Source organism: Asparagus officinalis, chromosome 7, assembly GCF_001876935.1.
Source record: "Asparagus officinalis chromosome 7, Aspof.V1, whole genome shotgun sequence".
NCBI classification, from domain to species: Eukaryota; Viridiplantae; Streptophyta; class Magnoliopsida; order Asparagales; family Asparagaceae; genus Asparagus; species Asparagus officinalis.
Window position 1 is genome coordinate 116,150,235 of NC_033800.1, and position 23,109 is coordinate 116,173,343.

Consider the following 23,109-nt stretch of genomic DNA (forward strand, 5'->3'; position numbering starts at 1 on the left):
AACCAAGCTGTAATAGAAGTGAAGAGAATGCTCTTCTTGTTTAACGTGGGTTCTTCGGCAGCGATAGGACACCTCCCTCGAATGCTTGCGTCGAGTTTGTTTCCCTTAGACGATCCGATCGAAATTACAATTGAGCTTCAGTATGCAGTAGAAGCTCCTATGTGATTGAGTTTGATTATACTCGAGCTTAATGAGTATCAAGACCAAAAGCTTGGAGAGGGCTACAATGCAAGAGCTTGTAGAGAGCTAATGAGTCTCAAATTCGAGAGTTTAGATTGAGTCTACTTCAACAATCCAAGCTTATAGCCAAGAATGTTCCACCAAGTAAGCCAATAGAAGTCTCTGCTTGAAGAGCCTAAACACCAGCCAAAAGCAAGACAAGACCTCAACTAGCCTAGACCTATGACCCCTTTCACGTTGGCCAAGGAGGTCTTTAAATAAGCAAAGAGAAAGTCTGGTTCCCCCTTAACTTGTGGGATATGACCACTAATAGGTGAGGAGCATCATGCCCTCCCCTAGCTGTGGGATATGACCATTATAAGGGTGATAGGAGCCATGCATCATCACCCAGGATGTGGGACGTGGGTGGGCCCACTCTCACAAGCAAGCAGCTGCTTGCGCTATTTAGGCAAGGTTGATAGGCTTGTGGGTGAGTTTGGATGTTTTCTGAGTGCTCAGGCGATCTTGCAAGCGAGCTTTGCTACAGGCGAGGTCAGCTGACGAACCCCTTAAGCATTTTGGCAAGCTTAATCCTGTCTGGCAAGCTCAATTCGTGCGGGCGAACCTCCTACAGGCGAGCTTGACTCATGCTGGCGAGACAATCAAACAAATGTGCTTGACTCATGCTGGCGAGCCAAACGAACAGGTGAGCTTAGCTCGTGTTGGCGAGCCAAACGAACAGGCAAGCTTGACTCGTGCTGGCGAATCAAACAAACAGGCGAGCTTGACTCGTGCTAGCGAGTCAAACAAACAGGGGAGCTTGACTCGTGCTGGTGAGTCAAACCATACTGGCGAACTTTGGCTCATGCAGGCGAGCTCTGCTTGGCTTCCCGAATGCAGGCAAGCTTGACTGGGGCAAGCAAGTCAAGATCGCAGGTGAGCTTTGCTTAGTCTTTTGAATGCAGGCGAGCTCAAACAGGCGAGGTTTGAGCTCTCTTGTGTAAAGGTAGTTTTTATTACCAACAGCATGATATCGAGATATTTGACGGCAACATCAGTTTTAGCCTTTGACAAGTTAGGATGATCGTCATATTAACACAGAGTGGATTGAAGAAGGCTTTGTTTGAGAAGTCGAAGAAGCCGGCTACTATGGCGGAGGAAGATTAGAACGATTTGGATGATAAAGCTCTCACAGCGATCCAGTTATGTTTAACAAATGACATTTTGCAAAAAGTTCTCACAGAGAAAACAGCTGCTGATTTGTGGTCTAAATTGAAGAATTTGTATTTTATAAAGTCGCTCACTAATCGCCTCCTCATGAAGTAGTGTTTGTACACACTTCAGATGTCGGAAGGAACACCCATCAAATCTCATAGTGATGAATTTAATTATGTGATTACAGATTTGGGTAAAATTGATGTTAAGATCAATGATGAAGATCAAACCTTGTTGTTATTGTGTTCTTTGTCGCCTTCCTACAAGCACTCCAGGGATAGTATATTTACGGTCGAGATTCTATTGGTATCAAGAACGTCAAAGAGAACTTATTGAATGAAGAGAAAATCAACAAAGAGTTACCACAAGTGAAAGTGTTGATAAAGTTGATGGTTTGTTTTTTTTGAGGAAGATCGAGAGACAGGGGCTTTAGAGGTAACAGGTATAAGTCAAAGCACAGGACTCTGACCTGCAGATATTGCAAGAAGAAAGGGCACATCAAGATCGATTGTTACAGATTGAAGAACAAAAATAAACAAGAAGAATGTGAAGAAAAATTAAAGGAGGACTCTGTTGAAGTTAATATTGCTGAAAATATCATTTTGTTGGTTACAGATGATATAAATAGGAGCATGGATGATTGAATTTTGGATTCGGATTGTTCCTATCATGTGTCCTAATCGGGACTGGCTCACCACTTATGAAGCTATTGATGGTGGAGTTGTTTTTATGGGGAGCAACGCCTCATGTAAGACTATTGGGAAAGGCACAATTTGGATTAAGATGCATGATGGAGTTATCAGGATTTTGACAGATGTTAGGCATGTTCCAGGTTTAAGGAAGAATCTCATCTCTTTGGGTACTCTTGATAGCATTAGGTGTAATTTTTCAGGTGAAGGTAGAGTTCTTAGGATTACAAAAGATTCTTTTGTGGTTATGAAAGGAATGAAGATCGGCAGCTTGTATGTTTTGTAGGGTTCTACCATTACTAGCTCGGCTACAGTTACATCGTCGATGTCAAGAGTTAATACTACCAGATTATGGCATATGAGATTTGATCATATGAGTGAGTGCAAATTGACAGAGTTGAGTAAGAAGGGTCTTTTATGTGGACAGAGTACAGGATAATTGTGATTCTGCGAGCATTGCATCTTTGGAAAGCAGAAAAGAGTCAGCTTCAGTGCAGTAGTGCATCAGACTAAAGGTACTTTGGATTATATCCATCCAAATCTTTGGGAACCTTCTCAAGTTGCCTCGAGGGGTGATAGTTTCAAATATTTATTGACCTTCATTGATGACTACTCCAGGAATGTTTGGGTCTACTTTTTGAGACATAAATATGAGGTGTTTGTGACTTTCAAGCAGTGATAGTCTTTGATTGAGAACGATACTGGAAGGCTGATTAAGAGGCTTAGAACTGATAATGGCATTGATTTTTTTGGAGGAGAATTTAATGAGTTCTATAATAAGAAGGGAATTGTTAGATATCATACAGTCCCTCGCACGCCGCAACAGAGTGGAGTGGCAGAACATATGAACATAACTTTATTAGAGAAAGGTTGTTGTATGATGTTCAATGCAGGTTTAGGCAATGAATACTAGGTGGAAGCAATAAATACGCCTTGTTACTTAGTGAATCGGTCGTCATCTACTGCTATTAGTTGTAAAACTCCAGAGGAGATTTGGTCCGGTAAACCGGCGGATTATTCTAATCTTAGAATATTTGGTTGCCCTACATATGCACATGTTAGTTAAGGGAAACTTGAGCCACGAGTGAAGAAGTGCATATCCCTAGGTTATGCATCAGGTGTTAAGGGTTTTAGGTTGTGATGTCTTGGTTCGAAGTCTCCTAAGATTATTATTATCTGTGATGTTACTTTTGATGAATCTGATATGTTCCACCAGAAACGGTCATCGGTTTTAGTTGTTGATAAGGCGTACACTACAGGAAATAATATGGAGTTAGAAATTCGTGATTTAGCTCTTTAGCAGGATAAGACTACGGGAGTTCAGCAGCCAGATCTCATTCAAGTAGATGAAGCACTTCAGTAGCTGCAGGAAGAGTGGAAATACACTATTGCTAGAGATCGGTCTAGACGAGATATCCGACCACAGCGAAGATATGAAGATACGGTAGCTTATGCATTGTCAGTTGACAGTTTTGTACCCTTTAGCTATTCAAGAGCTACTTCAGGTGATGACTTTACTAATATTTACGGTCATCGTACGGAAAATTCAATCGATTTGTTGAGAAGACCTCTTTCAGTTAGCAAGTTCAAGCCGGGCTTGGACTTGATCGATACATGCCGCACTTAGATGCCCTGCAGGGCTATTGGAGAAGGTGGAGTAAGTTAGCTTATTTTAGAGTGAGGAATCTTCTACACATTTGAGTGAATGTGGCGATTTGTTATAGGTTGCCTCAAATACTCAAATCCATATTGCTTTGGGAGTTTCTTTTTAGCTTCGTTTGTTTTGATCAATAGTCCTACTTACATTAGACTTTGCACAACCAATCATATTTGAGGTTTATTCCTACTTAGACTCTTGTTGGATTTTAGGACATGTGGACTTCTATTCGACTATTCCTATTAGAACTTTTATTCCTTAAACAGCAATGAGTTACGATCTTCAATGCTATATAAGAACAGTCTTTCAAGCCAATTAGAATCATCAATCTTCAGAGCACCAATTAAGAAGAGAGATTTTTTTGTGAAGCCTATTTGATATTCTTCTCTCTTATTTCTTTAGTTGAGAGTTGTATTAGGCTTTTGGGGTGTTATTTAGGATTAAGAGATTCAACTTTGTATTCCTTACAATTAGTAAAGTTTTTCTCCTCCTTCGCCCGTGGACGTAGGCTACAAGCCGAACCACGTATATATTTGTGTTCGTGTGTTCTTGATATTTTCCGTGCTCTCGTGTGGTTGATATTAGCTTATCCTAGGGAATTTGTCATAACAGGATGCACATTGGTTTTGCAATTCTTTGTTCCTGCGGCTTTCTTTTCAAGGTTTATAATTTTGACACTGCGTTATGATTTTGCTTGGAAGCTTGCATAAGGAATCTCATCTCGGACCGTCTGCCCACTCCGTCTACTCGTTTAGTGACTCCCAGAAGAGTTCTTGGATGTTCTGCTGATTTCAAGCTTCACCACATTGTTAACTCATTTACATGGTCGGAGCGAGGAGCTCGTTCCGACGCAAGTAATGGAAGTAAACCTGAGGAAGCTTCTAAGGCTAACATTGCTGATGACACTAGAACACCGTTCCCAAATTTCCTCTTGGAATATAAATATCAATACTGCCAGATGCTTGATGTCTTTTGAAAAATACAATGTTAATATTTTCACCTGATTGAGTAGATGAACGTTTTATTTTTTTTGGCCGTACAAAACAGGTAGATACTACTCAAGTACTATAACTAAGTTCAAATTGTTCAGAGATGAACATGTGTTTGTTAATAACAAATTATAATACTCATGCTTCCTAATTTTCGCTGTTATAAAAAAATATGTATTACATTTCTTATCAAGATTGTCGAGTGTCATGTTTTTGCATAATGTCAGAATTCTTTTCAAGTTCATAATCATTTGGTTAAAATATCTCAAAGAAATTTCCTTACCAATTATTTAACCAGAGTTTGTGTCTTTCGCTTTCTTACGCGGGGGGTATTTTCTAGTAGATGAGAGAGATATAGATCTACATTCTTCCCCCCACTTTACGTCGGGGTATTTTCAGGGTATTTTCTATGCTATTTAAGTAGATTTTGCATAAAATTTCACAGTGATTTTCTTCCTTACAATTCTTAAGTACTTGCAGCACTTTTCACTCCAGGAGATAGTCTTCTTTGGCGATCTCTCACACAAGGTAATACTGATAGTGAGAAGGTTTTACGTTAAGGCTCTGTTTGGTTTGATAGAAAGGGAGAGAAAGGAAAGTAAAATAGAAGAGAAAGTGCGTTTCTACTGTTTGGTTTGAAAGAAAACAAAAAAGAAAAAGGAAATAATTTTCACTGCTGAAAAACCGGCACTCATTTTTTCTTTTCCCCTTTCTCTCCACTGCCCAGGTGAAAATGAGGGAGAGCGACGGAATCGCTCGCTCGTCGCCTCCTAACAACTTTAACTTTGCCTAAACCCTAGTTCGACGTCGACCAAACTCTCGACACCGATCTCAGATTGCGTCGCTCTCGCTCAAACCTAGCTAGCGATGGCGACGACAGCAGCGACGGCGACGTCGATGATTGGAGCGACGAAGGATCCGAAGGTCTAGATCCTCGGGTACGAATTCCGAGGGCTGGGATCGGCCGGATCGATCCCGATCGGGAGATCGGCTAGGGTTTCGCCGGTGCCCTCTTCGTCCTCGAGCGCCATCACCGTTGTTGCCACCGTAAGGTTTTTGATAACTTTGCTTAATTTGGTAATTTTTGTTGTTACTTTATTGAGCGGGCGATTTCATGAATGCGAGCACACAAATTAGTATTCCAATGGAATTTCATAAAGAAGGGGGACTGAGCTTATAGTTTATTCAAAGTCCAGTCAGATTTGCACTTGTTTTAACCCATTGGAATTTGATGAAGAAGGGGGAGGGAGGTTAACAGGTAGTTGCTTGGTTCTATGAAAACTCTCAGAAATTAATTTTATTCAAGTAAAGGGTACGGATTTTTTAGTTTTGGACTGAATACTAACTCTCATTTTGTAAATTTCAATTCGACACTTATCTATTAGTTGGAGGATTACACCAAAATACGTTTCCTCTCAGAAAAGTGAGGGGGGGGGCTATTTTGCCTCTGTTTTGCTGGAAAAAGCACTATTTTGCCTTGTATATGTCAATTTCATTTTGTTGGTTTTTAAATAAATCTTATGTCTTGTCTTGCAATGGAATTCATATAACTATTTAACTTCATGGTCATGTTTAAAGATTCTTTGTCAATCATCTGCTCTTGCAATGGAATTCATATAACTATTTAACTTCATGGTCATGTTTAAAGATTCTTTGTCAATCATCTGCAAAAATATGGCTCTTATTTACTTCATGGTCATGTTTAAAGATTCTTTGTCAATCATCTGCAAAAATATGGCTCTTATTCTTTAATCCAGCAAATAAATATTGCTCTTGTGTCAGTGCTTCTTTGAGTTCTTTCCTTGCTTGAATCTAAAATTTGGAGATTTTGTACTTTGATAATGATATTGGCTTCATGACCAGAACTTTGACCTCAAAGCTTATTGAATATTAGCAAACAATGTGTTCAATCCTCTTATTTAATCCTCAATATTTCAACTAATATTTAGCAGCAGGCTTACAGCTTGAGGAAAGGAAAAGGAAATCCTTATGACTTTGTGTAGAATGTTTGGAAATTTCTATACTATTTAAGTAAATAGTTATTGTAGTAATATGTCCATGTGAGCAACACTGACGAGGAGGAAAAAAATCTGTTTATCTTTCCCCATTGTGAATATGATTCCTTAGATAGTTCTTAAAATAGGTTCTTAAAAGAGGCTATGAAAAGGGATTTAAAATTATGGTTTCATCTGATTATATGTTCTTAGTTATTCATCTTTCAATGAATGTATGTGTGCATGGTGTGTTGTTGTTGATGATGATGATGTTTTTAAATGAGGATTGATAGAAATAAATTGGGGGTTTATAAAGAAATTGGGATATATCTGTTTACTTGCCCAGTTGTGCTTATCGTGCATTTGAAGTGGCACTGATGTGCATTGATTCTTGTTATCTCAGTGATTTTTATGTGATTCTTGTTCATCTTGGATATTCCATGTTTGCTTTAATTTTTTCCATTTGAATTTGTATTTTTGCATATGTAAATTCTGTTGGTTCTTGATTGCATTTCACAATTAGTCTTTTGTTTGAATATTTATGCTTGTATCTTTAGAAACTAGAGAGGTGCAAAATGGATGGAGGAAGGATCTTCGCAGAAGTTTGAGAAAAATGTGCAGGAGAATTAGAATGTACCGCATGTATGAAACCATGTATAGTCTGTGCATGTTGATACAACACAGACTTAAATGGTCATTGGTTCATATTCATCTGTTGGTTGGATTTATTTATTTTACTAGTGTCAACTTTGAATCTAGACTTAAATGGTACATTTACAGTTTGGTTCAAAATGGTGCTCACCAATACTTTCAGTCTAGAATTGAGTTCGGCTTCTAATATGATAATATAAATGTAGGAAAATTGTGGGGACTTAAAATTTTGTTGTTAAGTTATAATTACATTTGAATTTTGTAGGAAAATATTTCAGGTGACCTGATCTTCCGCTTAATTATGTTGAACTAATCATCATTGTGTTAAACATGACAAACTTTCCGCATAATGTTCTTTCTGAATTTTTGGTTATTGTGGTGTTCGATTTAAAAGATGGCTATTTTAATTAGCAAGTATATAGATTTGGGTTGTAAATTTGCAAATATGTTGGTTTTGGGGTATCTATGTAAAAATCCTATATCCATATCAGTATATCACTTTAATAGGGATGAACCAAAGTTCTCTGGGTGTTGATGTTAATGTGGGTAAGTCTTGAAGGATGGCTATTTTAATTGTGGGCTTGGTGTTTTCTCTGGGTGTTGATGTTAATGTGGGTAAGTCTTGAAGGATGGCTATTTTAATTGTGGGCTTGGTGTTTTTTGTTTTATTATAAGAAGTATTATATGTCAAAACATAATTTTATGTAAATGAGATGGCTGATGGAATTGCTTTTTTGGTGTCCATTGTACAGCTTATGATGAGGGTGCCGATGATTTGAATAGAGGATCTTCTCATCAACCTTTGACTCAGGTGAATCTCTCTTTTTCAGCATTCAATGTCATGCTTGCTTTCTAGCTATCTTGTCAAAGTTATTTCATGGACGTCAAAGTTATTTCATGGACATCTTGAAGGATGGCTATTTCATGGATGTTCTGTTGGCCTCAGTGTAATTTGTTTTTGAATAGATAGTATATATTTTTTCCCCTTTTCTTACATTCGATCATCATTTTGATAAACTTCATGCTGTGTGTAAATCATTAGCTGTGATTCATCTTTTGTAAGGTACTGGAAACATGTTACTGTTAAATTGTTGAAAATGGTACCATGATCCATCTTTCTAAAAACATCCACGAATTGATACAACATGCAACAGGACCTCCACGCACACAATGTACACGAACTGAAAATCTCACTATGTTTTATGCACAAACTGAATATCTCACTATATTATTGAAGAAGTGGCTTACCTTAAATTCACAAGCATAGGTATGCATATCAATGTATAGTGAAGAAGTGGCTTACCTTAAATTCAGTATTCACATGCCTTCCCTGGACCTTCCATATATTATCCTCTTCAAAAAGTAGTTTCAGCGATGAATTAAGTTTCTCACACACCAAAGAATCAAGTTCAGTTTGTTTAAATTGCTGCAGATGTTGGTGTTTTATGTTGTTTTGTTTCTCATGCTTGAGAATTTAAGTTTGTACGCTACTTACCTATCATATATCCATCTTGTTGTAGTGTATTTTCAGATAATGATATATTGCCTTTCTTGCTTGGTAGATTTTTCAGCAGTTATTGTATATACAAACTTACCAAAAGAATGTTAAGACTTCATTTTTTAGGTTTTTGATGTTTAAATTTTACTTATTTGAATTTTTTGAATTAATTTCAGGGGATGAAGGATGCGAGATTGATGTTTTGATGGGCTCACTAAAGTTGAAAACCAAGGACTTCGGCATATTTTCCTCTCTCTTTGGTTAAGATTCTCTATATAAAATTGATTGTCATAGACTTTGTTGGTTAAGATATTCTATATGAAATTAATTGTAATGGACTTTGTTGGTTAAGATTTTCTATATGAAATTGATTGTAATAGACTTTGTGACTAGAAATGGATTATACTTTACATGAGGTTATGAATAACTTGCAAGTCCAAGACCATGTAAGATTATACGCAAATTAGAGTCATTGTAAATTTGACTAAATTTTCTTGAGTTAAGATTGTACAAACATGTTCGGTAACTTGTAATTTTTTTGAAAATATGATAGAATCACAATTTAATTTAATTATTTTTTTTACAAATTATTTAAAATCTAAATCTAATTCCAAAAAGTATGAATTAAAATTATGTTGTGATAATTTTCTTTCTCTTTTTCTCATAAAGGTAACCAAACAAGAGAAAACGACTTTCTTATGAAATTTCTTCTAATTTTCCTTACAATATTATTTCTAACCAAACAATAGAAAGAATATCATTTTCTTTTCCTTTTCTTTTCCTTTCTTTTTACTTTCTTTTTCCTTTTCTTTTCTCTCCCTTTCTCTCAAACCAAACACGACCTAAGGGATGATAAGAAGTCGTCTACAAATGAAGATGATAAGAAGTTGCCTACAAATCAAATTTCGCGTGTGACTTATTAATGCAGTAACACTGGTTGTCAATGCAATGTCCTTCGGTGTAGTTTGCCCTGATGCAAGCCTCGTTGCAGTAGCGAAACATTTGGCAAGTACCCAAGTTGTAAGATCCTTCCCCATCGCTCACACCACGGCCTCCACCCGTAACTACGACGAAGAGAGAACATAATTACTTTATCATCAGAGTAGAACTCTGTAAGGTTTCACGCAGCATACCTACCTGCTGTTGAAATTAACAAAGCCAACAGTGTGATGGTAACTGGGAGCTTGAGAAGGGAAGCAGAACGCTTGGCGACCATTTCTTGCTAAACTTCCCCTGCAGTACTTGGCCATGAGAGTATCCCGGGCATTTATAGGGTTAAATTAAGAGATGCAAATTAGTTAGGATCGCATGTCATGTTGCTTAGGTTTGAGTGCACTCAATGCCCTCCTCTGAGATCATTCATCACGCATTTTTGTCAAGCGTCATACAATCTGCATTCCGCGCAGGTTCGCATCTATTAGAATAGCCTTAATAGGATAATATTAGTAACACTGCAATAGTCCTCCGATAATAAAACAAATATCACCCACGAGCACATTATGATCCGCTCCTTACTCCATCACACTATCGAAACCAAATATAATCTAGTTGATATGCAGAGAAACAGATGCATTTACATGTACACGGTACACTACACTGATCTTCCTCCATATTTGCGTTCACTGCTCTGTTTCCTTCTGGTTAACATAAGCAAAATTCTTGAAAGGATGGAGAAATCATAATCGTATTAATCAAAAGCCCGGATGGCTCAGCTAAACATTAGCACAGTTCACAAATTCTTTCAACAAGACCAATATAAAACAGCCACGATACATGCAAAATGAATGAACAAGGAAACTGACAGTAGAAGAAAAATAATCCAAGTATATCCACTAGTAGCACTATGCACTAATAGTCTTAATACTCCCTATCCAATTTGTCTTGGTTGAACTCAGACGGTGTAGGATTGTTGAATTGTTTCAATGTCCAAACCTTTGAGCCTTACAACAGACTCCACATGACCCTTCAGCGTGTGAAGCTCCCTGAGCCTGCACATATAGAAGAGTACAAATTAAGGCAAAAACATCCCCCAACTCAAGTTTGCTTCAGAAACTGCAAACTGCTGGAATCCCAGAGCACAAACCACAAAAGACAACGATCATAGTTTATGTTCAGGAGTGTCACATTCATGCAGTTCACGTGTGGGTTTGGTTAGGAAAGGGATATGAGATGAGAGATTTAACTCTACAATGGAAATACAAGGGTTAAATGTGGATAGACCCCTTGTACTTCTATTCTTGCAGGTAGACCCCCTGAGTGAATTTTTGACTCCCCTGAGTGAATTTTTGACTCTTTTACTCTCAGAAGAGAAAATTGTTTACTGACATATAGACCTCCTGAGGGTAAAAGAGTAAAAAAAATCGCACTCAGGGTGTCTCTCCACAATTGGACAATAGTACAGAGGGTCTATCCGCAATGACAACTCCAGGGGATCTATCCACAATTAGGCGATAGCACATCGTTTTATCCGCAATTAACCACAAAACAATAAGATCGCTAAATGGGTTGAATATGCTTGGACTGTTGACGCAAATAGGGTTAACCCTTCTAATTCAATTCGGGTCCAAGCAGATCAGTCGGTTACTCCTATCCATCTATATTGTGGGCCTTTCCAACTCAACAACTTAACATCTAAAGTTCTGAGGTCTCACCTTGCAATCTCAGCACGTCTTTTGGCCTCTTCAGCCATCTGATTGAGATCAGTGAAATTAGTCCTGTCACTGAACATCTTGGAGTCTGGTGCTTGAAGCCCATGAAGGGTTCTCTGTGCATGTGCCCACTTGAGTTCCCTTGCTTCCTTCCCGAAATCCTTCTGCCTTGTAAATGCAATCTGAGCCATTAAGAAAAAAAAATGAATATTACTTGCATGAACCAAAAAATGTCAACATACAAAATAGCTGATGAATCAATGGTATATATTACTCTTTGTTCGATGACAAGGTCCCATGCCCTTCCACTAAGAGCATATCGGGTTAAGAATTTGATGATATCGAGTGGGAAGTAGAAGATGAGATTGTAAAGCCAAACAACCCCAGCCCAGCCCCATCCAATTCCTTTGATGGCAGCAAACCCCCAATCAGCATAGACAGCTATTAATGTAGCAACCTACACAAATTTCACCACAAATTTAAGTTTTTCAAAAGAAGTTGCGGTATTTTTCATTGTCATAGGGAAAAGTAGATAACTTACAAGTTGAGCAATGAAGAAAGCTGCTACAAGCAAGAGACCGGGCCGTTCGATAAAAGACCAGCTACGAGATCTTGTCACAAAGATAAGAGCCTGACTAATGGTGCTTACTTGTAGATAAACAGCGGAGGCAAGCTTCTGAAAGTCGTCTTGAGCAGTTTTCTCCAAGCTTTCCACACCAAACACTCGCTGATGGCAAGATTCAAGAATCAAATAACATTAAGTGTCAGCAATACTTTATAGCTAATGCAAACCAAGTGGATGCTAAATTTATATGCACAGAAAAATCAACCATAGCAGTAGCAGAAATAGTCCATTAGGTTACAAATGAATAACTGGCTTGACATGATTTGCTTCACAAGGAAGAAGTATATACCGGGAAGAAGTTAGTTTTATATGCAACCCAGAAGAAAATAACTGTCATCACTGCCAAATAACCACCAAGAATGACCCCAGTTGCAAAAATTTCTGAAAGCTTCCAGCTGTCAGGTAACGGAGATGGCTTCACCCTATCCTTTGATATCGTCATGATAGTACCTAATATTGCAAAACGAGAAAAGAGAATTCAATGTAGAGCAAGGTATGCAGAAAAAGTTAAAAAAAACCAAAAGTTCAGACAACCCTGACTGACAATTAAAAATATATATGAGTAATGTAATAACGAAAATACTAGATAAATTTACCATCATTGAGGATGGCGATAATTAGGACCATGAAGGGTGGAAAGTCAAACTTCCATATGAGTGCAAGAAGCATGAACCCAAGCTGTGGAATTGAAACATATATTGTAAGAAGAATGAAATTGAAACTAACCTGATGCCAGCAATCTTTCAATAGAAAAACAATTTTGAAAATGCTTGTCAACGTCTCGGTAGTTCCATAAAGTTAGATAACAACTACCAACTTGCATGAAAGTTGATCGGAAATGACTATGATTTACTTAAAAAGGGTGTCATACTTCAGAGACCAATAAGGCACTTGACGAGTGTCAGCATATAGCTTATCAGGAAGTTGTTCAATTATTTAAGACCAAGTTAGGAAACAGGGACATACCACTATACGGATGGTAATGGAAACTGCATAGATCTGCACAAACATGGAATCACCTTAGCAAAATTAAATAAGATGTGAACATTTATTATAAAGATAATAGTTACCGTATAATTTTTCATCCTCTGGAAAATTGCACGACTGGTCAGGACAGCACTTATTATGACACTTAGACCCGGTTCTGTGAGAACAATATCAGAAGCACTTCGAGCAGCATCTGTAGCATCTGCGACTGCTATTCCAATATCCGCCTTCTTGAGAGCAGGAGCATCATTAACACCATCACCAGTCATACCACAAATATGCTTCCTCGCTTGCAACCTTTTCACAATCTCATACTTGTGCTCTAAAAGATTATACAAAAAGGATTATCAAAGATTGTTAAAACAAGAGCAAAGCTACTAGCATGTGTTACTGAAAAAACAGGTAAGTAGGCGCTATACCAGGAAATACACCAGCAAAACCATCAGCCTTCTCTATTAATTCATCAATAGGCAAAGCAGCAATAGATTCATCCTTAGTTTGGCCCAACAAAGCTGATGAAGGATACATGTTTGTGCCCATTCCCAAACGACGTCCTGTTTCCTTTCCTATTGCTAGTTGATCGCCTGATGACAAGCAAACAAATATGCGGCTGTCAAGTCAAACTTTGAAGAATGCGAAGAGAACGCTGAATCCAACTTTCAAGAATTAGTTTGAACGCAATGAGTCTCTTAACATGTACCTTTAAGTATCTATAAAATATTAGATAATAGAAAGATTAAAAGGTTAAAAAAACCGTGAAAAAACTCCTACAACTCAATACCTGCGATGTTATCAACATAAAATCAGGAAACTGAGAAGTTTCCATACCCGAAAGACAAGATATAACATCTCACATGGCAAGCAAACCTTTCAAAGTTCATGAAGTGGATAGCCTTTAACATGATAGAACGGGATAATCATAGCAGGGGAAGATTATCCCATCGAAGGAGTTTGCCTTTTCTATTATCACAACAAGAATTTCAATAATATCTTCTGTTATGAATGCAATTGACTCCAGCCCACTGTAAGATTGTTGTTTTAGCAAAGTCAAACTTTCTTTTATGCATTTGCTTGAAAAGTAAATTGCAATAATTGATATGTTTGGCTTTTTTCAGATTCTTCAGAAGTCCTTTGGAAATGCAGGATTATTCAGCTTTAAAAACTTTAAGAACTCACCCTAGTAGGCTCCAAGGCCACATATAAAGCATCAGTAAATTATATTATAGAAACCATTCTTTAAAATGTGAGATCCTACATGGTATCACCTAGGAAGAATTTCCCTTTCACAGTTCTACGAATAAATAAAGAAAATTAAGAAATCAGCAACATATTTGTGGTCTATTTTTCTTCGAGTATCTTCTGCTACCATCAGGGCTTGCACTGGATGGTTCAAATCAAGACATGTTGCTGGCTTGCCCAGCTCACAGTGCAATGATAGCAATAAAGTTAGAAATCAAGCCTTAAGCCACTCATAAAAGAGCGGGTCCAATTCTAAGGTCCCTAATGGCAGCGAAATGCCAACGATAAAGTCAGAGCACAAGGCAGCTCTTTTTCCTCAAGAGCCCCTAACTAGTTCACTTGGCACTAATCAACTATCAAAAGAAAACTAACCTTAACCACCATTAATCTATAACTACAGTAGTCACAAAATTTCCCCTAGTTCACATTTAATATGTGGAATCCTCTTGGATACATAAAATCCCAGTGAATAACCATATTTAAGGTCAAGTCACCATGTCAGATATGCTGATGTCAAGCGGCTTTCCCAGAAGGACCCATCCTGAAAGTGTTCTAGGCCAAGTATGATTAGCTACAAAGTCTTTTCCAGATTCCCCTATTAAGAATGCTAGATTTCTTAGCTAATGATAACTATCATACATCATAGAACTTAGTCTCATCCAATGAAGAATTATTCTCATTTCCTCAGTTACATACCCTATGCATTTTGGTTACAGCATCATCACCATTACTAACATCTCACCAGCTGATATCGAATTTTGAATGCAGCCACTAGAAATTTTAAGGATGAACCCCATGGATTCAAGAGGTACTCATTACATCCCTAAGTGACATGATATCTTGCTCTATTATTCACATTTATTTGCTCTAATACCCAAATAGTGGCACATGGATTTGATGTGAATTAGAGTTAGGGTAGTAGACGTTTGCAGGGATCAAGTAAAAAAGAAAAAAAAAGATAGCTCAAAGGCTTCAAAAGCACAAATGGCTTCCCACAAGAAAATACTTCACACATTAGGATCAGGGTCATAGACAAACAATTCACATGCAGTCATCTTCAAAAATTATCAGATTATTCAGTTTATTAGGAGGAAAACAAAATGATGTAGATGTATAAGTAAAGGAACCCTAACTGAAATAAAACTAGAATTTCTAGTGTCAACTAAACTAAAAGTCAATAAACAAGAAAAAGATAGCTGAAAGGCTTCAAAAGCACAAATGGCTTCCCACAAGAAAATACTTCACACATTAGGATCAGGGTCATAGACAAACAATTCACATGCACAGTCAGTCTTCAAAAATTATCAGATTATTCAGTTTATTAGGAGGTGTTAAGAGTGAGAAAATCAAAGAGTCTACCATTTCATTCATCTCCATGGGTATATATAGGGTTACATATGGGTAATAGGCTAATGGGTTAATAGGCCCTAACCCGATAACCCAAGAACTAATTCTAACACTCCACCTCAAACTGGAGCATATATATCAATCATACCCAGCTTGTTACATAGAATGGAAAACACATTAGGTGAAGTAGCTTTAGTGAGAATGTCAGCTAACTGTTCCGAAGACGAAGTGAACTGAAGAGATATCACTTTCTTTTCTCAAGCATCTCTGACAAAATTACAATCAACTTCAATATGCTTAGTTCTCTCATGAAACACTGGATTCTTTGCAATGTGGATAGCAGATTGATTATCACAATGCATAGGCATAGATCCAGGCTGCGAAAAGCCAAGCTCGGTCAGCAGCTTTTGTAGCCATATCATCTCACAAACAGTGTGAGCCATAGCCCTATATTCTGCTTCTGCACTAGATCGAGATACTACATCTTGTTTCTTGCTCCTCCAAGTAACCAGATTTCCTCCAATAAATGTACAAAATCTAGAAGTAGACTTTTTATCTCCTATATCTCCTGCATACCCCAGCATCAGAATAGGCAGAGATGTGTAAATGTTCATGTTTCTTATACAGTAATCCTTTTCCCGGACAGCTCTTAACATAAGCCAAAATTCTCAAAGCAGCAGTCCAGTGAACCTCTCTAGGTATATGCATAAACCTGCTCAATACTCCCACTATAAAGGTAATATCAGGTCTGGTCACAGTAAGATAGATCAACTTGCCAATCAATCTCCTATATCGGCCTGCATCATCTAGAAGAAGACTATTATCACGCCACAAGTCCACATTCACTTCCATGGGAGTGTTTGCTGACTTACACCCCAAAAGGCCCATTTCTTCAAATAGGTCCAATACATATTTCCTTTGAGATAGAAGTAAACGGTCCTTTTGATATGCAATCTCAATCCCAAGAAAGTATTTGGGTTTTCCCATATCTTTAGTCACAAAGTGACGTGAAAGGTATTCCTTAGTCTCTGCTATGACAACAAGGTCAGTCCCAGTTAGCAGGATGTCATCAACATATACTGTCAGAACACCAGACCAGATGTAGTGCGCCGGATAAAGACGGAGTGATCAGACTGACATCGTTTGAACCCGACACCAGATATAGCAGTACTAAATTTCTCAAACCATGCCCGTGGACTCTGTTTGAGACCATAAATTGCCTTTTTAAGCTTGCAGACAGTATTCTCCCTCTGAGCAACATACCCTGGAGGTTTATCCATATAGACTTCCTCCTGCAAGTCACCATACAGAAAGGCATTTAGCTTAAACATTGTCCAGTCCAGATTAACAGCCATAGAGAAAAGTAGGCGAATAGAATTGAGACGGGCTACGGGAGAGAACGTCTCAAGATAATCGACCACATAGGTTTGAGTATATCCCTTGGTGCGATACTTTAAGGTATAAACCCACCGACAGCCAACTACGGTAGCGCCCGTTGGAGAAGATACAAGATTCCAAGTCCCTCTAGAAATAAGTGCATCCATCTCCTCATCCATAGCATATTTCCAAGCAGGATCCAATACAACCTCCTCATATGACCTGGGTAGAGACATAGAGGACAAGGACAAAGCAAACTGACAAGAAAAGGGAGTAAGACGGTTATATGAAACAAAATCAGATATAAGATGATTAGTACAAGACCGTTTACCTTTTGGATGAGCAATTAGAATATCTAGATCAGAAGGAGTAGAAAGAGACGGACCTGCAACGGGAGATGACTGTTCTGCTGGAGCAGAGAGAGGGACAGGAACTTTTGAATGACGACAATACGTTAGTAGTGGTGGTGGTGCAGATGGCATAGTGGAAGTATTTTGTAGTCCTGGAGAGGATCCATCGGCAGAAGGAACGGAAGCAGGTAGTGGAATAGCAGTAGGAGCAATAGACGGAAGAGGCACGGATGGACTGACAGTTGGGGGTGAACCAGTCAAGGAGAAGTATGAAACCGACTCAAAAAAGGTTACATCTGCAGACACAAAATATGTCCTGGTGGATGGATTATAACACCGATAACTTTTTTAAGTACGCGAGTAGCCTACAAAAACACACTTAATAGACCGTGAAGACAGTTTATCCAGTCCGGAAGATAAATCCTGAACAAAGCAAGTACACCCAAAAACTCGAGGAATCACGGGAAAAAGCCTTTTGTCAGGATAAAGACAGGTGAATGGTATTTTACCATTAAGAACAGGACAGGGCATCCTATTGATCAGGAAACATGCACTGAGAACAGCATCAGATCACAAATACTTTGGTACATTCATATGTACCATCATGGTTCTAGCAACGTCTAAAATGTGTCTATGCTTCCTCTCAGCAACTCCATTCTGTTGTGAAGTATGAGAACATGAAGTTTGGTGGATAATGCCAATAATTACACAAAAACGAGAGAGGTCATGTTTCATGTATTCCAAAGCATTATCGGTTACGAAGGATGCGAATAGAGGTGGAAAATTAGTTTTTGATTTCTTTGTAAAACATTTCGAAAACGGTGGAAACCTCAGATCTCTCTTTTAAAAGATAAAGCCAAGTCATGCGAGAGAAGTCATCAATAAAAACAAGAAAATATCTCTAACCGTTCACAGAAGGTACACGACATGGACCCCAAACATCATAATGGACTAACTCGAATGCAAAGCTGCTGCGTTTATCAATACGACTAGGATATATAGCATGATGGTGCTTACCTAGTTCATAAGACTCACAACCTAAAGAAGAAATAAAAGACTGGATAGAAATGACAGATCTAAGCTTTGATAACGAGGGATGACCAAGTCGTTGATGCCATAATAAAGTATTATCAGATTTATCTGCAATAAGACCAATAGCAGGCATATTATTGTCCAAATAGTACATGCCTTCTCTCTCATGCCCCGAATCAATCTTCATCCCAGTTACTAGGTCCTGAAAAACACAATAAGAGGGAAAGAATGTTACTTTTCAGTTGTTGTGTTTGGTGAACTGACTGATGGACAGTAAACTGACAGGAAATTTCGGAAGATATAAAACATCAGTAAGAGTTAGTGATAAAGTAGCATGGACCATTCCATCACCAAGAACTGAAGAGTATATACCATCAGCAATGCGGACCGATGGAAACTTGTCAGAAAGTTTTAAAGAGACAAAGTGATCCTTTATACCTGTCATATGAGAAGAGGCACCCGAATCTAATACCCATGGTCTGTAAGGAGAGGCAATGTAGGCATCCATACCTGAAGAGGATGCATGAGTAGCAGAATGGATATTCTGAGAGGATTCAAGTTGACGCAATCGGTTATACTCGGCTTGCGAAATCTGAATAGTAGAGGGGGCGGAAGTGGTTGTCTGAGAATCAACAGAAGGAGGTGTAACATCAGCAGTCTGGGCCCAAGTAAGGCGACCAAATTTTTCCTAACATTTTTCAGAGGTATGATTAGTCCGTCCACAATGTCGGCACTGACGCAGAATCTTGTCTGAGTCAACCTGTCTCCTCAGAGGTATGATTAGTCCGTCCACAATGTCGGCACTGACGCAGAATCTTGTCTGAGTCAACCTGTCTCCCAAAGGTGCCTCGTCCTCCTCCCACAATGTCGGCACTGACGCAGAATCTTGTCTGAGTCAACCTGTCTCCCAAAGGTGCCTCGTCCTCCTCCTATGTCGCGGTCACGTCCTCGACCACGACCGCGACCTCAGCCACGCCCAGAGAACATAGCCGATTGATCAAGTGATGGAACGGACAGTGTGGAAGATGCAGTAGTCAATCCAGTAGTTACTTGCATAACTCTGGAAAATGTAGCAGTCAACGATGGGATAGTATCTCCCCCGAGTATTTGGCCCCATATCTGAGACTGTAAGATGGGGCTCAGACCTGACAAGAACTTGGAGACAGCAAGGTCTCTACGATATCCCAACAGTGTTGCGGCATCCGTAACGGCGGGCTGATGCATTTCTAATTCATCGATCAGACTCTTCAACTCACCAAAATATTCGGGTACAGAGCGATCGCCCTGTTGAAGAGAGAAAAGACGTTCATACAACTCGAACACACGGGATGCATTTTTCTCATTCTCGTACATAATTTTTAAATTATCCCACATTTCCTTAACAGTGTTGGAGAACATGACACTACTACTGATCTGGGCTTCCATGCTATTAAGAAGCCAAGTCATCACACAACAGTCAGCAGAAAGCCAGGCGGGATACGTGAGATCTGTTGATGCGGGAGATAGAGCCAGAAGATGAGCCAATTTATTCTGAGCACCAATGAAGATGCGAAAGGCTTGTGCCTAGAGTAGGTAGTTGGTGCCATTTAACTTGACAGTGGTCCCCAAAACAACTTTGGGGGCAGAAGTCTCAGCAATAGTAGGTATAGTAGTGGTAGAGGAAACGTCAGATCCTGACATTGTTATAGAACAGGATAGTACAATATCAGGAGTATAACAATCTCCTTATATAAAGCAGAAACCCGAAGGTGAGGATAGAACCCACCCGAAGGTCAGATTCTGTGTAACCTGGGTTATAACCCGAAGGTCAGAAAAGGGAAAACGAAGGTCATAATAGAAAATCCGAAGGTCATTTGTCAGGAACCCGAAGGTCAGAACCCGGGTGATAACCCGAAGGTTAGAAGAGATAACCCGAAGGTCAGATGGTTAAAAGGAGAGAACCCGAAGGTCAACAGTCAGGAACCCGAAGGTTAAAAAAAGGGAACCCGAAGGTCAGGTTTTTTTTTTGGTTTCTGTTTTTTTTTTAACAAAGGCCCACACTCAAACAGCGGCCCAGCAAGACAAAAAAAAAACAAAGGCCCTCACTCAACAAACTCAGACTAACAGCGGCACTAACCAAAAAAAAGAAAAGGAAAGAAACACAGCAAAAAAAAGGTCGGCGAACTTCGAAGAGGGATCCAAGGGCGGCGATGGCTAGCACGAAGGAGATCTGGGGTCGGCGAGCTTTGAAGGTGAGCACGATCAAAGAAACAGCGAGTGTCGAAGACGATGGTGAGCTTCGAAGGAGATGGCGTCGAAGAGCTTCGAAGGAGATCTGGAGCTGGCGAGCCTGGAAGACAATGACGAGCGAATGGAGTCTAGCTCTGATACCATGTTAAGAGTGAGAAAATCAAAGAGTCTATCATTTCATTCATCTCCATGGGTATATATAGGGTTACATATGGGTAATAGGCTAATAGGTTAATGGGCCCTAACCCGATAACCCAAGAACTAATTCTAACAGGAGGAAAACAAAATGATGCAGATGTATAAGTAAAGGAACCCTAACTGAAATAAAACTAGAATTTCTAGTGTCAACTAAACTAAAAAACAATAAACAAATTCAATCCTACTCGAAGCAAAATTTCTAAACTAAAACTCTCCAATAGGATAAATTGAATACTAAGGTAAGATTAGCTCCAATCCTAACTAATCTAAAATGCTAACTAAATCACGACTCCTAATCTAAAGTTATTGAAATCTCAAAAGATACTTTACAACAAAATTTCTACTAAAACTCTCCAATAGGATAAATTGAATACTAAGGTAAGATTAGCTCCAATCCTAACTAATCTAAAATGCTAACTAAATCACGACTCCTAATCTAAAGTTATTGAAATCTCAAAAGATACTTTACAAAATAAACATGTCCTGAATTCATGAAGAAAACTTTTTGGAAATTAGAATCCTCTAGATGGAAATTTTTTTGGATGTGACCAACTGCAAACTTGCGTGCACATCACTTACGATAATATAATAAACTATTATAGCTATTTCTCATCTATTAATTTATTTTATGATACGATGATATAATAAATGGAAATACATAATGGAAAACTATGTAAGACAAGTATCCAGACACGACAACTTTGATACCAACAAAGCATCACATAAACCTTTAATTATGGACCTATGATAACACTCTTCACCACTTTAGAAGTATGAAACAAGATTTAACATTCTTTTTGCACAACAAATATTCACAAATTAGTTACAACATACTTGTCGCAGTTTAAAAATCAACCAAAAGCTGTTCTATACTTTTATCAGCTTTTGATAGTTGGGACAATCCAATCACCTAGCTTGTCTTAATTTCCCTGTAACCATGCACTTTTCTAGCCATGTATGCATAAGAAAAGCCAATGGCATACTTAAGAAAATCCAACGGAAGATACGCAACTACCAAATATTAGTATGTCAAACCTTACCTTAGTAAAGATCTCTATCATCAAAAACAACATTGTTCCAGTATTCCTTCCATTACACAAGTATACAACTAGTTTTGTATCAGGATGTAATTTTTCACGGCATATACTAAAAATTCTATTCAATAAGTCAAACCTGTGATCATTTTCACATTGACACCCAGGTTAAGTGCCCGGCGGATTGTCTCTGCACTGTCATGTCTTGGAGGATCAAAAAGCGGCATAAGACCCATAAACTGCCATGGACCTCCTGGACTGTCCTTGCTTCGTTCTGGAACTTCCTGCATGAGGACAGACAAAGAAAAACTCCCAAATGTTATACAACTGAAACTATGTATAATAGAACAGAAGGTTTATCTATAGAAAAAAGAAATTGAAATTGTTGTAATCAACAAGGATGTCAACTCTGACAGGGACACGCAGTACTTTACACGATAATTTCCCATAATCCACACATGAAATATGGAAATGCAATTGTTTGTGTATATTTCTTTATATGTAAACATGAATAATGTATGCATCAGACTATCAGATTCTTATTTACATAAGAATAAAAAAATTAATAACGTGATTCACAAACAATTATCTACTGTCAAAACAAGCACAGTAAACTTCATCTACACATATTTATGGTGAATAATAATTTACACATTTGTGAGCATCTGATATACATGTAATATCCACACAGGAATACTCGTGTCTTTAAGGTCAGAACCCGGGTGATAACCCGAAGGTTAGAAGAGATAACCCGAAGGTCAGATGGTTAAAAGGAGAGAACCCGAAGGTCAACAGTCAGGAACCCGAAGGTTAAAAAAAGGGAACCCGAAGGTCAGGTTTTTTTTTTGGTTTCTGTTTTTTTTTTAACAAAGGCCCACACTCAAACAGCGGCCCAGCAAGACAAAAAAAAAACAAAGGCCCTCACTCAACAAACTCAGACTAACAGCGGCACTAACCAAAAAAAAGAAAAGGAAAGAAACACAGCAAAAAAAAGGTCGGCGAACTTCGAAGAGGGATCCAAGGGCGGCGATGGCTAGCACGAAGGAGATCTGGGGTCGGCGAGCTTTGAAGGTGAGCACGATCAAAGAAACAGCGAGTGTCGAAGACGATGGTGAGCTTCGAAGGAGATGGCGTCGAAGAGCTTCGAAGGAGATCTGGAGCTGGCGAGCCTGGAAGACAATGACGAGCGAA

General features: G+C 38.6%; 1 protein-coding gene and 1 long non-coding RNA gene across 2 annotated transcripts in view; one reads left to right on the plus strand and one right to left on the minus strand.

Moving 5' to 3' along the window:
• LOC109848068 lies at positions 5,499 to 10,132 on the plus strand. The gene is made up of 3 exons (XR_002248684.1): positions 5,499 to 5,756; positions 8,107 to 8,165; positions 9,029 to 10,132. It is a non-coding gene; the product is annotated as an uncharacterized LOC109848068 (long non-coding RNA).
• The window catches only part of LOC109848067 (ATPase 11, plasma membrane-type), a 19,672-nt gene continuing 6,969 nt past the window's right edge, over positions 10,407 to 23,109 (minus strand). Inside the window, exons 13-21 of the mRNA XM_020417379.1 lie at positions 13,532 to 13,696; positions 13,196 to 13,434; positions 13,092 to 13,124; positions 12,722 to 12,803; positions 12,415 to 12,575; positions 12,042 to 12,227; positions 11,775 to 11,957; positions 11,504 to 11,682; positions 10,407 to 10,840 (exon numbers count right to left, since the gene is read on the minus strand). Coding sequence (XP_020272968.1) covers positions 10,744 to 10,840; positions 11,504 to 11,682; positions 11,775 to 11,957; positions 12,042 to 12,227; positions 12,415 to 12,575; positions 12,722 to 12,803; positions 13,092 to 13,124; positions 13,196 to 13,434; positions 13,532 to 13,696 — 1,325 coding nt within the window. The 3' untranslated portion in view covers positions 10,407 to 10,743. The remainder of the gene's footprint in view (positions 10,841 to 11,503; positions 11,683 to 11,774; positions 11,958 to 12,041; positions 12,228 to 12,414; positions 12,576 to 12,721; positions 12,804 to 13,091; positions 13,125 to 13,195; positions 13,435 to 13,531; positions 13,697 to 23,109) is intronic.